General features: G+C 26.9%; 2 protein-coding genes across 4 annotated transcripts; one reads left to right on the forward strand and one right to left on the reverse strand.

Annotated features, from left to right (window-relative positions):
* The first annotated feature begins 4 nt into the window (after positions 1-4).
* On the forward strand, positions 5-12,480 carry LOC129989485 (uncharacterized). Of its 3 annotated transcripts, none has more exons than XM_056098056.1 (9): positions 5-139; positions 1,134-1,253; positions 1,497-1,614; positions 2,945-3,110; positions 7,035-7,252; positions 8,052-8,162; positions 9,964-10,090; positions 10,575-10,683; positions 12,277-12,480. In XM_056098056.1, the coding sequence occupies exons 3-9, from the start codon at positions 1,505-1,507 to the stop codon at positions 12,414-12,416; spliced, it is 981 nt and encodes a 326-aa protein (XP_055954031.1). In that variant the 5' UTR covers positions 5-139; positions 1,134-1,253; positions 1,497-1,504; the 3' UTR covers positions 12,417-12,480. The 3 variants fall into 3 exon arrangements, with proteins under 3 accessions (XP_055954031.1, XP_055954030.1, XP_055954032.1); XM_056098055.1 differs by lacking the exon at positions 5-139 and adding an exon at positions 148-299; XM_056098057.1 differs by lacking the exon at positions 5-139 and adding an exon at positions 148-299 and having other exon boundaries at positions 7,062-7,252.
* Positions 12,481-15,531: 3,051 nt separating this feature from the next.
* LOC129987742 (GPI ethanolamine phosphate transferase 2-like) lies at positions 15,532-18,533 on the reverse strand. The gene has a single exon (XM_056095684.1). It carries the CDS (start codon positions 18,322-18,324, stop codon positions 15,532-15,534), a length of 2,793 nt encoding a protein of 930 aa, XP_055951659.1. The 5' UTR covers positions 18,325-18,533.
* Between the last annotated feature and the right edge of the window lie 201 nt (positions 18,534-18,734).

The following is an 18,734-nucleotide window of genomic DNA, read 5'->3' on the forward strand; positions in this document are numbered from 1 at the left end:
TTGAGATGAAATGAAAAAAGACCAAAAAATTATAAGTTATTAGTTTACTTGACACTTCCGAAGTTAAACAAATAGAGTGAAACTGATTCGAAGAAATAATTTTGTGCAATCGCAATCGTATTGCGGCGATTTTTTTTCGGTAATGAATGTGTTGTAGATAGAAAAGTGTGTTTACTTCTGTAGCGCGGAATGAATTATTTATTTATTTTATAATCAAAAATACAATTAAATTTTATAATAATATTGTGTATTAGAATTAATATTATCAAAAGATTCAACATTAAGCCTGTAATTCAATGGTATTTGAATTAATTATCAATATTGATGAAGATTATTCTGATATCAAAATTGCTTGGCTGTTTATTTTTTGTTTAATGTTTATTATCATCATGTTAAGCTGAACTTTGATTCTCTTTAATAGCCGATTATTCTGAGAATTATAATTAGTTTTATACTTTTTATTCTTTATGATTTCTAAAATTATAACTTCATTGTGGAGTTCAATAGCATGTACCTGTATTTGTTTAATAAAATGAAAGTATAATGAGTTTGTAAAATACTGGATTGTTTTACTCGAAGCATAATGTATTAGAAATTCTAAAAGTCATATTAGTATAATCTAATAATTTTAATTAGTTGATTATCAATGAGTTTTTTATTCATGATCAATTAAATGAAAATTAATAGTTTTCTTTTATAGATACCCATTTGAATGTATAAGCAATAATACTTTTGTCTTCATTCAGTAAATGTGTATATTTGTTGAATTTGGTTTTACTATTTACTTGAATATGGAAAGACAAGCATTATTTCACTTGTAATGTTTGTTTTTATTGTGTAAAATTTTAATGCATGTTGAAATTCAAATTCATTTATGTGTTATTCAAATATTTGCTTTTATTATATTGGTAGCAATTAGTTAGTTGATTTAGATCTTATTTACAGTTCATAATATGTTTTATTTACAAAGTTAATCAAATTCTATTAAAAATAATGTAGCATTTTGTTAGATTAGAATTTCTCTCTCTCTTTCTTACAATTTTTTTAAAAGTGCATTTTCTTATGTTATTAATAACAAGTTATAATGCTAATTCTTTGAAATTTTGATTAATTATTTTTTCTTTCTTTTTCAGGATGTTTGGAAAAGAAATAACTTCAAATTTGAATTTGATAAAGAAATTTGAACTTCAAATTTAAGTTGGTTTTTTATCTTTGAAAGTAGAATAATACTTCCTTTTTTGCAAGAATTATTGGTAAGATAAAATTTTAATACACAAGTAAATGATTTCACATTTTAAAGATTGTTTAACTAACCCGTTGTTTTCCTTATGTTGTAAAATCTAAGTCTTAATTATTATCATTTTGGATACTAAAAAATATTAAATTCCTACATTAATTTATTATATATTTTTGTATATATTTATATATATATTTTGTATATAAATATATATACTGTATATATTTTTGTCCTTTACTTACTAAATATTTTTTTATAGTTTTATCCATGAGCATAATCCATGACGAACTTCAAGATGTTAAGAATTATTGTGAGTCTCGGATACCTGGCAGCAAAATAATTGCTTGTGTTCCTTCTATGGTTAGAGTTGATTTGAGGTTTGTATTTTCACCATTTAAAATAAATTTAAGCCTAATTTTAGTTTATAAGTTTTTAAAAAAAATTAATATTTTGAAAATATTTGATTTTTTGTAAATAGTAAGTAGCGTAATGTAAAATTGTTAGTTAATATATAAGCACGAAGTTTTAGATTTTCATTCAGATTGCAAAAATTCCATGTCTCTGAATAGGATTTTTGTATTTATATCTCTTTTAATGTTGAAAATAAGATAATCCTCATTGCAGCACAGTAATGAAATGAACTACTATAATCTGTTAAATAACATTACTGCAAGACTGTTTAAACAGTATTCTCCAACATTTTTTTTTTCCCTTAATGTTAAGCATCTGTGAAAATAATACATCTTTGGGAAACATGAAAACATTCTAATTTAATATAGGTAATAATAAAACCAATTTATTTATATATTTCAAATTACAGTTATCACAAGTAAAAAACTGAAGTTTAAGAAAAGATTTTAATAAATTAGTGGTTTAAAGGCTTTTTGATGTACATGTGAACTGCATTGGTAGCTGAATCGTTGCCAGCTAGGGAATAGAAAATCCTCTTTGGATTATAAATAGGAAAAAATTAAAGTATAAGAATAAATACATAAAGTATTGTTTGAGATGTAGTTTATTTGGTGTCCATACATTAAGCTTTTGTTCTCAAACTTTTTTTAAAAATCATTTTGTGCAAAGGCAAACTTTATATTTATTTGTTAATCATACATTCAAACTTCTTCATTTTGCAGATTTTTAAATTTGAGAGAAATAATGGAAAGTCAAATTTAAATGTAATAGATGACAATTGAAAATTAATTAATAATTTACCATGGTTAGAATCTAAATGAACATATTTCTGTGTTTAGATTTTGATTAAACTTTTATAAAAAAAATCTTCATCTGAAAATGAAAGTGTTTGCCATATGTCAAGTCACTGAAAAGAATTTTTAAACATTAATTTAATAAGAATTTTAGATTAATATTCTGTTTTCATAACCCTTAAGATTCCAATCACCATGTTGCATATTTTCAGTGCAAATACTTGTTTATAATGCATACATTCCTCTATAATTTGAAAACTAATTTTTTACCTCTTTGATAATAAAATCAGTAAAATTCATTAAAATGGCATTTTTATTGTTAGGAAATAAGCACACTGGCAAAAATATACTGCTATCAGGAAGTTATATTTGATTATTTTTCTGACTGATGTAAAATAATAATAATTATAATAAATAAATTACATCCATGAAATTTTATGGAAACAGTAATGGATTTTAATTTTAATTTTTGAAAATAACTTTTTTTTCCTCCTATCTATAGAAGAACAAAGTATAAACAGTTAACAGTATGTCTCCAATTCCCTGAATTATATCCTCAGTATCCTTTACTTGTGGAATTGAAGAGCAAAACTTTATGCGAGAAGTTTTTAAATGGACTAACTAAAGTGTGTGAAGAAGAGTGTAAAAAAGTATTGGGGAAGCCCCAGGTATGTAAAGAGTTTTTCATATATATTTTTTTTTATCTGATACATTAAAGCTAATTTTAAAAAGCATTTTTAATAATTTTTAACAATTATAAATCAAAAATTTTAAAGCGCTGTTTAAAATTGTTACATATGGTGAATGAATTTCAAATTTTGTTAGGAATAAAAAAAATTGTAAATTGTAGTAAATAAGAATTTTGAGGTAGGGGAGATCGGGGCTAGTTGGCACTTGGCTAATAGCGCTGTTAAAAAAACACTAAATGGCAGTAGAAGTGGGAACAGAGTGAACAGGAAGTATAACTTCATACCTCGGAAGTTTTTATCTGTTTCATTTGAATCTGCAGGTGCTAGAGGTCAAATTATTATTTTTTGCTTGAAAAGTAATGTGTATCATAGTCAGTGATTTACCACTCACTTGATTTTCTTCTAGAGTATACAATATTAGCAATGAAGTTTACTGCATGATACATTTAGTATTTTGGCATTCATGAGTGTATGCCTCTTAACTGATTTAATATTTCGAAGAAAAAATGGCATGATGGGGCATATTGGCATGTCTATGACTCTCTTTTTCAGAAGCATGGTTAGAAACAGAAAGAGTACGACAAATCGAATTTCGACTCTTGGGAGACCATTTTTTGAAGCAGTAAAAGAGCTATTTCATAAAATGCTATTGCCAAAGAGCTTCAAAAGCCAGGAGTGTCTATCAGCTACCTGACAACACGAAATCTTTTCAGCTGTCAGGAGGAAGCATATCTCGCGAAATATGTAAATCGAGCCTCAGATGTTTATTTTGATCTCAGTCCAAAAGAAGTATGCAAATTTATTTACCAGTTTCATTAAAACAGAAAGGGCCCAATTTATGGAAATTTAGTTATATTATTTAGTTAATTGCATTTGATCTAATCTGATGCCTACTGACCTTGACAAAACATTCGCAGCAGAGTATTAAAGAAATGACATTGAACTGCTGCAGGTGTTATCATCCCGCGATTCTGAAGTTTTGATCCAACACGTTGTTTCACCTTTAGAAGAACTATGGCCATTATCAAAGGTTGGCAAAAAAATGAGAAATAAGAAGAAGAAGAAGAAAAAAAAAAAATTCTTTGAAAACCAAGACAAAAGTCATACATAGTAAAAAAAAATTGAAGAAGGCAGGTAAAAAAAATGGGAAAATGGCAAAAGATGAAATGCAGAGAAGGAAAATGAAATTCAAGAGACAAATTGTTCATTCTGAATGGTGAAGAAGAATGAGTGTCTCTCGATGAAGATGATTTTGATATCAACTGTGATTTGATTGAATACTCGGATTATTTGAATTTAGAAAAGATCCAGAGGTTAATGATTTTGTATTAGTAAAACTGTTAATCAAAGATAAAAAAAATTTAAAAATTTTGTGGCCAAAATTTTGAATCAAAGGAGGCCCCAAGAATGGGAGGTAAGTTTCCTCAAGAAAAGTTCTAAAATGACAAATGTATATATTTTTTACAATAATACTGAAATAGCAAGGATTGATTTAAAAATGTTTCTGCCACTGCGTTTGAACATTGGGGAAAACATCTTTGCAATTTGAAGTCTACGTCAGTTTGTTGTATCTTGATTAAATGTTCTTAAATTCGAAAAAGAAAGTATAATTTTTAGTTAAATTCTATTATTTAAATTTTACTTCAATAAAAGTTGCTAGTTAAAACATTTTTAAAAATTTTCTTTTTAGATAAATACCTACAGTATAATTAAGAAAAATGCACATTGACACAGATGGAGTTAGCTCATTCATCTTGACATTGCTCGCTTTTTTTAACCAAATTGTTATTAATTCCATTTTATAACCTTAAGGATTTAAGAATGTGTTGGAATACAAATCAGCTATTTAATCCTTACCAAAAAGATATTAAAAAAAATCGCAATCAAAATTGGTTTCAACCAGCTCCAGTCTCCCCTATAACATAAAATGTTAACGAAGTATGTATGTAAAACAATTATGAAGTTTCATATGGAAAAGAGTGTTTGTCTTTATCTAATCCATATAGTTATCTGACTAATCAAAAAAATACTAATCCAATTATTGAATGAATGATTGTATAATTAATCTGCTTAATAGATACAGGAAAAGCTAGTGTTAAAGGCATATCAAATTTGATATGCCTTTCTAAGCAATTTGATAGTTGGGTTTCTTAAATTTGCTACTCTCTGTTGATCTTCACCCAGCCAGTAATAAATTTTTGGAGTTTCAAGTTCGGCAAATTTTTAAAAAAAATTTGTGTGATGACTTAATCTTGATTTAGCAATGTTGCCATATGTATCAATATTTATATATCATTGTAGTTAAGCTTAATTTATATATTTTTACTATTTATTCAGAAAATTCTGATTTAATTAAAATTACTATTCAACTTTCAATATATACTAATGAGCAATGGTATAAACTAAAAGCTAACTATAGAATACATTCACATTTTTTTTTTATCATTAAGCTTATTGTGATATGCAGAATTAATTTTCAGTGAGAAAGGTGACTTTTAATAAGAATAGCTCCATTTAATTGCTATATGGCTAAAATGTTTGTAAAAAAAGTTGATTTTAATTGATTAAAACAGTGCCAAGTCTTTGTTATTTAGACATGTTTAAACAATAAAATTGAAATTAGAAGTTAACTAATACATATTAATAAATAATGAAGAATTAAAGGGTAAATGCTTAGTTATCAATTTTCTGTGGTGTGGGCATATATATTAAATTTTCTAGTACTATTTACTTTTAAGTATAAAAATTCTGCTTTATTCAAATATAAGAATTCCTCTTTTTTATGATATCAAATTCATTAGGTAACATTACATGCTGGCAAGTCATGCTTGCTCCATTTTCTTAATATTGATCATTGATTAAATTAAATAATATATTATCTCAGATCTTAAAGTAATATGTTAAGATTTATATGAAATTGTTTTAGATTATATCATTGCGAGATGACTTGCCATTATATTATATTTGAAGATATAGTAATAAACTTATTTTATATTTGAGGATATAGATAACAAGGATTAACTATAAGAAAAATGAAATTTCCTTAATATTATCAAATCCAGAGCCTGAAAATTTAATTGATTTTATACTAAACTATCTCCTACTGATTTTTCTTGCATTGTACTCATTTTAATTCTCATAGTATACTTTTATGTTTATATTGTTATGGGAAATTCCTTGTAAAACTCCAAAAGTTCATAAACTCAACTCATTTGGGGTAGTGGCTGTACTGTAAAATAATCAAACAGGCCCAATCACAAATTTTTTCCCCCAATATGAAGTTATGATCATACAGAAATAATCCAAAAACAATCCGAGTGTACTCGAGAATTGCATTGATACTAAACAGCAGCTCCCAAATAGCAAATTGGTAGTGAACAACAGTAACATAACAACGCACTCATAAAGAACTCTTATCCTTCATGTGATTATTCATGTCCCTTATGTCTGCTATTCTCTACTATCTATTTCCTTTAGCTAAACTTGACTGTTGATTCACTGCTATCTTGACTATATGAATGGCTGCTCTGCACTTTACTCATTACTGCCTCAATATTTGATTCTAAAACTGGACTCGCAACTGACTGACTGCTTAAGTTCAACTCAACTGTCCAGCTACAGTTCTTTAAAAAGGGAAATACAAAAATATTATTACTTTCCTAATTGTTCTAAGGAATTCCTCTCCTTATATTTTTAAGAACAGAAAGTAGATGCCCTTAAAGAAAATTATTTTTATTGATTTAAAAGTATCTCATAATTTCAGCATTGATGTTTGAAATTTAAACAAGAGATTTTGATATTTTAATTGTATTATCAGAATGACAATTTAAATTGTAAAGGACTAAAAATAAAATGTATTATATTTATTTACTTTATATTTCTAAGATTATTTTTGATTTGCAGATTTTTAAAGTGCTTAAATTTTTGAAGCTGTTCATAGATGAAAATCCACTCTCAGTCTGCAGTGAGGAAGTATCCTTAATTAAGCGTCGACTTGAGGATTCTGATCAAATAAAATTGAAACAGAAGACATCATCCCTTTCTTTGCATCTAACGGAAGGTTTATATTTTGCAAAAGTGAAAATTACTGTTCCTGATTTATATCCTGAGGAGCAAGTTCAGTTAGTATTTTGTCTCACTTTTAGCATTAGATGATTTAAAAATCAATAAACACTCTTTCCACATTGATTACCTAACTTTTATTCTTGTTGAAATCATCACTTTATTATTAGGAGTTTTGTTGCTTTGGTTTTCTGAATTCTTTGATAGAGAATAAATATTTTATAAATATCAGAAACTTTTAATCTGATAGTAACATTCTATAGTAAAATCTGAAAATATTGATTGTATCATTTTTTAACTTATTGTTCTATTTTTGCTAAAAGCAAAAATTAACTGTTTATTATTATTTTTTGTTTTAATAATATTTTAAAAGGTATTCATCTATGAAATAAGTAATTTTTTTTTTTTTTTTTTTTTTTTTTTTTACAAAATATGCAATTTAAAAATTTATAAGTTATTTCTTTATTATTCTAAGCAAATTTTATTTCATAACATGAAGTTACCAATTTTGCCACATGGCTTCATGCTAAAGTATGAAATATTTTTGCTTATAGAATGAAGAAAATTGAAGAGAAAAGTATTGTTTTCTCAAATTAGGGAGAGGGATTACATAATGTAGAAAGAAGTGAAGTTCAGCTTTAGTTAATTTTTCCATGCACTTTTGTATGTGTGTGGAGCTAGTAATATTTTTTTCTCTTCTCTCATTTTTTGTTAATTGGGCCTTTAAATCATTTTCTATATATCAGGAAACAAAACAGCAACACACACACACACACACACACACACAAAGGATATTCCTAGTCATTTGATAACTTCTTTTCTTACTGTTTCTTATATTTTATTTAATTATTTTGACAGGATTGATCTGATTGATTGCAATTTCCCTAAGAACTTTCAAAGATGGTTTTCTGGGCAGTCTGCAGAATTAGCTCGGCAATGTGTGGAAAAACCTTTAAAGCCTAAGCCAAAGTATGTACACTTGATATGATTACAGCTTATTTATCATTATTATTTTCCTCTTATGTTTCTAATTGCCTTCAATGACCAACTGGTTTGTCCAGAATATTCGTTAAATTTAATTTCAGCTAAATTATTCAAATATAACTTAATATCCATGATTCTGTTTTATTGTCAGGCAATAAAGCTATATTATTTTAATTATTTTGCATATGTTCCGTTTATTGTGTGCATGATCCTGTCTAATAGAGACAGGTCTTATGGTATCATGACACTGTTAAAATTTTAAGTGTATGATTCATTCATTGTTTAAATTTCACAGTTTAACAACTTCTGGTTCCCCTACCCCAATTTTAAAAAAAATGCACAACTATTAATTTGGTATCCTTGAAAAGACAAATTTTGAAACATCGTGAAATTGATTTTTGTGCAATAAAATTTTTTAAAAGTTATATCTGGGAAATGCCAAAATTCAGCCTACCTTTTAAGTAATTAATTTTTTTTTTTTTTTTAAATTCCATTCTGAGGTGCATATTTTTATGCTGTAAGGTATATACTTGCTGCATTTATTAACTATGTGTTATGGTCTGGTCTGTTGAGCTCAATACATATTCACATTAATTATTATTATTAATAAACATATTATTGATTTCAGTAGCAGCTTGGCATATTATAGAAATGTATCTAAAATTTCTTATATTCCAGAAAAATTATTTGCATTTCAAAGCAGTTCATTAATAAAATCAATTAATTAAGGGAATAAATATGTATTTTCAAGAACAAAATTTGCACAGAGAAGCAACTGTCGTCCACTTGATGCCGAATAAATTTTTTTTTAGTAGCATTATCTTGTTTTTCAAAAAAAAATTTTGTATTTCTTCCCTCCCCCCCCCCCCTCTAATTTTACTTTGTGAAGAATTACAGGTACAAACTCATTTGCTTGATTTAATTCATTAAAATTTTTATCAGCAAATATTAGATTTGCATAACTAAAAAAAGATTCATTAATATCCTAATGTTTTTGGAAATGTATGCAAACATAAGAAATTATTTCGAAGATGGTTGTTGCTCAGTCAGTCACTAGACAAATAAATTAAACAAATATTAATGCTGCTCATCTAATTCAGAAATTTTTAACATACAATACCTGGTTTCATGATACTAAATATCAGTCACTAGACAAATAAATTAAACAAATATTAATGCTGCTCATCTAATTCAGAAATTTTTAACATACAATACCTGGTTTCATGGTACTAAATATCAGTCACTAGACAAATAAATTAAACAAATATTAATGCTGCTCATCTAATTCAGAAATTTTTAACATACAATACCTGGTTTCATGATACTAAATATCAGTCACTAGACAAATAAATTAAACAAATATTAATGCTGCTCATCTAATTCAGAAATTTTTAACATACAATACCTGGTTTCATGATACTAAATATCAGTCACTAGACAAATAAATTAAACAAATATTAATGCTGCTCATCTAATTCAGAAATTTTTAACATCCAATAATAAATATTAAAATGCCTACCTTGCGAGCTGTGATTGACTAGCATTGTGAATGTTGTGAAGCTAAATTATACAGCTAGGTAGAATTTATTGTTTCTTGCTAGCATTAATTTTATCTTTTTGATCATATTTTAATTATGAGTGTTGCATTCGTATGATTTTTTGTATGTTCACCATAAATTGCATGATTTCTGTTACATATCAGTAGAGCTCGCAATTGTTATTATTAATTTTAAGAAACATTAAAATAAATTTATATATATTTTTAAGTTTTTTTTTTTTTTTTTAGAGATCCAGTTTTTGAACCCAAACCTTCCCTTTGGCCAGCAGTTCAATTTATTATTGACGAAGTAAAAAGATACCCAAAGGAAATCTGCCAGTTATGCAAAGAAAAATGTTTTCCATTGGATCCAGCAGTAAGTTTTCATGTCTATTAGAAGAAATATAGATTTACATTTTTGGTTTTGTAGTAATATTCTCTTTACATGTTTTATACTGAAATGAAAGCTTTTGCATATTGTAACAGTCCAAGAATTTTGAAAGTACTTTTAATAACTTTTTTTCATAATGAAATTAATATTTCTGGTGATAAAAATCCAGATTAATTTTAATATTTTTTAATTGTCTTTATAAAGTTGAAAAAAATAGCAGCTTTAATGTGTATGCATGTGTGCACATACTACAAATAAGCATTATATAGCAAGCGGCCTTCTGTTCTAAGATTGATAATAATTGGCATTCATACATGTTTTGAAAATTGAATCATTAACAGAAAATAACTTTCATTAGACTAAAAGTAAATACAGTGAAGAATTAAAAAAGTTTGTAAAAAATTATTAATAACAAAAAAAATTGGTTTTATTTTTCTCTCTCTAATAATGTCAACACGTTTGTTTTTAGCAAAACATCACAGAAGAAGGTGATGAAAAACACATAGAAAAAGTTTACTGTGGGCATATTTTTCACAATGCATGTTTGGATATATACATGAAAACACCACCATTTCATGGTAAATTTACTTTATTACTTTTGGATAGTATATGAAAAAGTTTTTCATCATACAAATTTCTTATGTTTATAATTTTTAACACTAATTATAAAAAAATAACCATGTTTAATATTTTTTTCTTTTTGTAAAAAATTTTTTTTAAGGATGCACATTTCTTACTTTGTTTTTATTTTGTTTTCTGATTTATCTCATTAATATAAATTTTATGAAAAATTCTTTATTTGTTCAAATCATTAAGTACATTAAATTTTTTTACTAAAACTTTTATTATAAAAACTTGCTAATGATATTATGCCTGGTTTCATGATACTAAATATTATTAAAGTATTAAAAATGATACTTAATACATTTGGCCTTAAAATAATACTATAATAATGCTTTTCACAAAATTGTAATTAATTTATCTTTTTGCATATTAGCTGCTTTTCTTTATTTTCACTTTTATTTTTTTCTCATCAATATAAATAGTTCAAAAAAGCTTTTTTCCCCTCTAATCAACTCAATCAAGATAGCTGTGCGTACTGATAGTTCAAAATGGGTGGGGGGGGGGACTAAATAAACATATAATATTGAAATAGTTCTTGAATTATAGTTTTTTAGAAGGTAAAAATATTTCTACATCACTAACTAATATTTTTTTATTATAGTTCCAAATTTTCATTGTACTTTTATAGTGTGTTCTTTAAAATATTTTTTATTTAGAATGATGAGCCAATTAGAATAGAAAGTTTTTTTCTTTCTCTTTAGTATACAGATAACTATTATTGGTAAATTTGTAAATGGCAAAGTTTCCTCAATTTTATTATATAATAAATTCCTTTTGCTATCAGTTGATTTACAGTAAATATTGGTTGTATTTTATTTCATTTAAAAATCTTATGCTAAAGTTAATGATTATGATTCCTTTAACAAAATATTATTAAACATCAAATTGTGAACAAAAATTAAAGCCTTGTTGTTTTAATAGCCTGGCAGCTATTTTCTCCATTGCATAAATGAACCATCCCGATGTTATAGTGTTAATTAAAACATAATTGTCCTAATCATCTTCTAACTTTTGCAGATCTGTACCCACTTTTTTTATTCCTAATGTAAAGTACATAGGCTACAAAACAGAATTTTACTTCCCTAGCTTTCAACAAAGAAAAAAAAAAAAAACTCATATGGTCAAATATACAAATATCTGCATGAAAAATATTATTTTTCTCTTATTAAAATAACATTTTTTTATTAGTGTAAAAATTAGTTTTGTGAAATAACATTTTCTGTAAGTTGCTGCAGTAAAATGCTGAAATCATACTTAGCTTTTAATTAATCAAAAATGTTTACAAATTATCCTGAGACTCACATTTCCACTCTCCACAATATCTGTGCCAAATTTGATAGCTGTATGTCAAATTATCTGATCTGTAGAGAACCAATTCACATAGTGCTCCTTTTTCATTAATTATAGAGACGAAGTAGTTTGAAAGTAGGATTAAAGGTGAGGGAAGAATAGATTTTTTTTTTTTTTTTTTAAATCCTTATGTAATAATTTAAGAATTGATTTCAAATTTATATGATTAATTAAAACTTTATCCTGTGTATCTTTAGGAGGAAAAAAATGTCCCAGCTGTGGTAAAAGAATTTACCATGAAAAGTGGAAAATAACACCAAAATTGGCAGAAGATAGATGGGCTCATCAAGAGGCTAAAAAGCGTGAACTTGGCGAAGTGGTCGAGTTTTTTGAGTGAATTTCAGCCTGTCTTATCTGACATTTAATGCTCTCTAAAATAAAAAATTTTTTCTGTTGTTTAACATGACATTTAATGCTCTCTGTGATAGCATATTTTGATGTTTTCACATTTAAATGTTGTATAAATACTGTAATAAAGAGCTCTACAGTTCTAAAAAAAATTTTATTGTATGATTTTAAAAGAATACTATTGATCTCTTTTAATTTTAAGAGTTACATAATCACCAGAGTAGTTGCTGCATGCATAATGTTGTGATCAATATTTTACATTAAAAAAAATCATTACAGCTAAATATTTGATGTTGGTGATTGGGGTTTAATCTTGTGATATATAGAGGTAAGAGCTGTTGTGTGAACTTGAAGATAGTGCTAAAAAAAGGAAATCAAATGGGGGGGGAGTCTTCATAGAAGGGGAGGGGAAAAAATGAACATTCAAATTGTGTTTCAAGCATAAATAAATGCTTTTTACAGAAAGAAGAATTTGCTCAATTATATTTTCTTGATTTCAAATGGGGCATAAAGGATTTTTGTGTAATTCAAATCTTTGCTAGGCGGTTGGAGTGATTATTATTCCTGTTAAAATGCAAGTAATTGTGATATCATCACTTCTGTTTTCTCCCCATGGCACAAAATTTAAGATGGAAGGAAGATCTTTCCAGATTTCTTGATATTTGTTTTCAAAGTTTTCAGTTGGTCTTTGGATAGAAATATTATTTAATATGAAAAAATATCCTTTGTCATGACACACTCAAAGTATAGATTCAATTCCATGACAAATTTACTGAGAGAATCTGCCTTTTCGTTCCAAGTTATGTTTGAGCATTCTAGAGTCGAAATCAGAGCAATTTTTTTTTTTTTTGACGAAATTTCGCTCTTAAAATTTTATGGGTTTTACAATGAATGATTGTATAAGATTATGATTGATAAATCCTTAAGGGTTTTCTAAAATTGAAAAATTCTCTCTCAGGATCAGAAAATTGCTATCAGTCATATGACAAATGTGTCTGCTCTGAAAATTAGATTGATTAGGTGTATCCAAAAAAGGGTAATGATTGTAGATTTGATGTACCAAGTTAAGAAGGTAAAGACTAGAGATTTTGATGCATCCTTTCAAATGGACAAAATTGTAATGATGATAAAACAAATAAAATTCTTTGCTAATGGTTTCTTTGAAAAGAATTTTAATCATAAATTTTAGTTGAACTTTATTTTAAAGAAGGTACCAAGGTGCATCCCCCATAATGAACATTTTGCATATTTCATTATGGGGGATGTATTCAGAAAGTGATGTTCAAATCGGCAAAAGTTTCTTAATTAGTCGGATGTAGAGATTGCCAAAATAAAAATGAATGAACACCATTTGGCACTTGTTTGGTAAAAAATTGATTGGCTAATCTCTTTATTTTTCCAGAAAGGATTTTAATTTAAACAATGTTTGATAGTTGGGATGGTATTGCAAATTTTGAAATGCATGTGGGAGAATTTGTTAGTGATTGAGTAGCAATAGATGAAAAGATTGTAGATTCTATTATTAATGGGGCTTATCAGGTTATTTTCTCTAGGACTATATGATTTATAGGATATTGTTTTCAAGGCTTTGATTTTCTGAAGTGCTTTTGCTCAAAAATTTCTGATAATGTCACAATTCTGCTTTGTTCTAGAAAATAATATTTTCAAGAATATTATTGAATCCTTCCAAAGAAGGTGCAAATTTGTGTACGAGATATAGAAGAAATTTTCTTTTTTTTCAAATTAGCTATAGCACAGTTCTCAGGAGAGATAGCCAGTTTCCAATTTGTGTACTGTTTGTAAACATTCTCTGTTGTATTCTGTAATTTTTTCAATGATATTGTTTGTGAAAATGGTGGATCTATATGAATTAATCTTTCATAAAGTCTCACAGAAATCAACTTTAAAAAGGCTATAGAACATTTTTTGGGATGGTCCTTTCTGAATGATTTCTTTGTTGAAAAGATTGCTTCGCCAACAATCTTTTAAGTTTTTTCTTGTAAAAACCATTGTATTAATTTGGAAAGATACTCCATGATGCTCAATTGAAAAAATTTCGAGACTGGGCCAATAATGTACACTGAATCATATGCACGTTTGTTATCTAAATTGTTTCCAATAAAAAGAGTTTTTTATTGTTGACAATGATGAGCTTTTATTATAGTGATGTGTATTTTATAAATTACTAGCTAGTCATTTTGGATGTGTAAAAGAACTATATATGTGAGAGCTGATTTTTTTGTTGATAATTAGATGCTGTATTATGTTATTTACCAAAAGCCTTTCAAAACTTTCTGACCAGACAGAAATGAGGACGATAGAATCTATATGAATTATTCTTGGACAAATCTTTGTTTATTTTGAGATCAGAATTATGACAGAATGTTTCCATTGTTCAAAGATATTGATTGTTGAAAAAATTTCATGAAAAACAATCAGTTATCTTCAAAAGATAACGGGTGCATAATTTTTTTAAACCGGTTCACAAGGATACAATTCACACCTGGGGAAGTATTTCTAATTCACTGTATTGCCTTATGTACTTCATGGAGATAGATCGCAGTAGCCAGATGAAGGTTTTTTTTGTTTTTAAAATCCAAAGAAAAATATTAAGGAAAGTAAATCCATGAAAAGATAACTCTGTTGTAGAGAATTCAGAAAGTACAAATTAATATATATGATGAGATTTGAAACATTTATTTCTTGGTTTAAATGTTTGTAGATTATCATTGAATGAAACACGTGAAGGTTCGAATAAGATTACACATTTTGTTCCAATAATACCCCATCAATATAAATTATATATTTATTTCATTTAAAAATTTTCAATTGAAGAACGAAAGAAATTTTAAAAATATTTCTCTTCATACAAAATATTTATGAAAGAGTTACATAAAAATAAATATAATTCATAATCGGTGAAAAAAAATTATAAATAATTAGAAGGATGATAAAATATGAACAATATTTTTCTTTATACAATGAATTTAAAAAGAAAAACATAGAAATAAACAAATCATTGTGAATTGATATTGAAGAAAGATTTCAGGATCCTTTATTGCATAGTTATATATATAATTCTTATTAAAAATACTAAGTTATTTTCATCTGAAGAATTTATTATTCCACATTACTAAAAGTAAAAAAACAAGCATGAAAATAATAAATAGAATTGTATGGCAGACTTCATAAAATAATTTAGGTGCAAACACTGACAAAATAAATAGATGATGTTTCATTAAGTACATAACAATACAATATACAGCTAACACAAAAAGTTTATAAAGGACAAAAACTAAAAAGCTGAAAAATATCTTTGGAAGAGCAGATGATCCAAGCATACTTAACATTCTGTGAACCATTAATACTAGCCATAAAACCACATTGCTGTATGTATTACAAGCTATTAAGAAACCTACAATAACTGGCTTATAGGACACAAGTCCTACATACCCACTGAAAACATCTATTGTTGAAAGACTGTTCGAATTACCTTGGTAAAAAAATGAGCACATAGCCAGTTGCAGATACCATGATGTATTTAATAGAATATTACTATTATTCGATATTACTCTATGCAAACAATATTCTTGTAAAAGGATTGCTGCAGTTAAAGGAATGTTGTTAGCTCTTCCTATGAGGTTTATGAGTAATGTCCAAGCTATGATGAAATTTGTTGTCAACATTTTATCACTTTTCACTAGTAATGTAGAGAGAATTATCATTGCTGCAAGTGTGTATATAAACCATGGAATAATTATCACATTTAGATTAATTTTTTCAAAAATTTGTGATATATATTCTTTATGTAATTTATATAAATAGATAAAAAATACTCCTGAGCAATGAGCATAATAAGTGAAAGAAGAGTGTTTTGCATTTAGATAAAAAACTATTAACAATAGAGACGAAGCCACTGTTGTATAAAAATACATAGCATTCTCTTCTTTATTGAGCCAGTCAGAAATATCTGGCAAATGCTGCCATTTATCACCAGTTTGGTTCCAGATTCTTAAAATGCGATGACATATTAGAAGGATGAAAAGTAGAATGACATTTTCAAAATTTATAAAATTCCATAATTGCAATCGACTTAATGTCTTTTTATTGTTTGCTTTCAAATAAAAATTTAAGAGTGGTGTAAGACATTTACCTAAATACAGAATCAACATGGTAGACACAGAAAAATACCATGTTTGATGCTCTTCTTCAATGTAACTAGATGAAAATAAACTTATAATATGAATTATGAATAAGAAAAGGCAACATTTTTCCATGAAAGTTAGATGTAAGTTTTTAACTAGGAACTTGAAAGTCCAAAACCCTAAGTAAAGTACTAAAATAATAAATTGAGTAATAGATAACAAACCTAACATTAATAAACTTTTTTTAAAAACTACGAGAGCTAACAACATTACTGCAAATACAATTGTATTGAATTTATTAAAAATGATTCGTTTAATAGAATCCTGTAAAATTTTGTACAATTGATAATCCTGTTCTGTTATTAAAAAGCTAATCACAGCACAAAAGAATGATAACCATACTACAATTAGACCTATTATTATGTAAATTATTTTATATCCAGATACACTTGCCAGTAAATCATGCTTCATTTCTGATAATAAATTCATGTAAAAATTTAACAGAATTTTATAATCATTATTTGAAAAGCCATTCTTTTTTCTAATAGAATTAAATATCTCTGAATGATTGAGTGTAACTTTTCTTATAGAATCAGTGTAGTTTCGAGATTTTGTAAGGAAAACAGATTTATAAACTTGCAACAATTGCACAAGATTTTGAAAAGCTGCATTTAAGATACATTCAGAAGAGAAACCGCTGAACAGAAGGACATCTGGTATAATGTTTCCAAAGCTATTAATTGGTATTTTAATGCCAAGTAACATGCTTAAGGTTGTAGCAAAATCAACTTGATCTACCATCTTAATATTTTTTGAGTGAAATTTATGAGGATTAGTGTTTATAAATACAAGTGGAGTTAGGAGTTCACTTTTTGTGATTCCACCGTGACTTCCAGCAGCAGTCATCCCATGATCACCACAAATAACAATCAATGATTGCATTTCTGATTCATGCTTTAATTTGTTATATATATACTTTATTACTTCATCCATTTCTCTAAGTTTAATAGGCATAAGATCTGAATAGGGTCCATATGCATGGCCAATATGATCAACTCCTAAATAATGCAATATCATAATATCCCAATCTTTTTTCGACAGCTCCGATTCTAAATGCCTGGTTACATTAATATCTACTTCCTGATAGTCAGTAACAAAAAATGAATGAGTCCCTTCACTTCTAATAAAAATATTTGGAAATAGTTTCAGCCATGTTTCATCACCGTAAAAAATGGATTTCAAATTATTTAATTGTGCTTGATGTAAAATGCTATCCTCAAACAATTCTGATGCATCTAAATTAGTAAGTGCATCCATAAAATTAGAAATGTCACCGGTAACTAATGTTTTAATTCTTGGCATAGTCACAGTTGGAGAATGAACTTTATTGATAAACGATATTGCGGTTTTATTTTTCATCAGTGCTTCAATGAATGGCATAGTAGTTTTGAATTCGGAGTTTGAAGATATAAATGGTATGAAATCTGCTCTCAAAGCATCGATTACTATTAAAACTATTCGCTCGTATTGTTTAGAATTAGAGATGTTATTTTTCATTTTGTCGCAAAAACGGGAATTCTCAGTTACAGACAAACAGTTTTCAAGAAAACTATTAGTTGACGGTGAATGCATCTTATTTTTATTTCCTGGTACAAAACCGAATACAAATGTTAGCAAACCAACAGCGTAGCACGTTATACATAAAAAGAATGTTATCTTTTTAAATTTCTTAACAAAATTATCTACTGTCATTGCGTCTAAATAAATAAGTGACAAGATAGTCGATGAAAATGATTTTTTTATGATGAGCGAATTTTACTTAAATCATGAAATGAAAGAGCTTTTCCTTGAAATGTAAGATAGGATCCTTATATATCATAATTATGCAATAGTTTTGAGCAGTGCAGCTTGTTTTACTTTACAAAATCTTTCCCGGTCCTTAACATGAATTGTTAGTAAACAGTAGTTTTACGGCAAAGTTTAAGTGTATTTCCTCGGAGTGAATGGAATAAAAAATGGTTGCAAATGTAAAATAATGACCGAGTTACTATTTTTAAGTGCAGAAAAATTTTATTTCTCTGTATAATATGTGCAAAAAAATATATGATTGAATATCATATATAAAATAATTAGATTTTTTTAAAAATAGAAATATTTTTATT

Source organism: Argiope bruennichi, chromosome 10 (assembly GCF_947563725.1).
Source record: "Argiope bruennichi chromosome 10, qqArgBrue1.1, whole genome shotgun sequence".
NCBI classification, from domain to species: domain Eukaryota; kingdom Metazoa; phylum Arthropoda; class Arachnida; order Araneae; family Araneidae; genus Argiope; species Argiope bruennichi.

What these genes read in the sequence shown, in the direction of transcription:
- LOC129987742 (XM_056095684.1), bottom strand. Translation starts at nt 18,324, where the DNA reads ATGACAGTAGATAATTTTGTTAAGAAATTTAAAAAGATAACATTCTTT.
- LOC129989485 (XM_056098056.1), top strand. Translation starts at nt 1,505, where the DNA reads ATGAGCATAATCCATGACGAACTTCAAGATGTTAAGAATTATTGTGAG. An exon ending in ATGGTTAGAGTTGATTTGAG is followed by an intron (nt 1,615 to 2,944) that starts GTTTGTATTTTC and finishes TCCTATCTATAG; the next exon opens with AAGAACAAAGTATAAACAGT. An exon ending in GTTTTCCATTGGATCCAGCA is followed by an intron (nt 10,091 to 10,574) that starts GTAAGTTTTCAT and finishes GTTTGTTTTTAG; the next exon opens with CAAAACATCACAGAAGAAGG.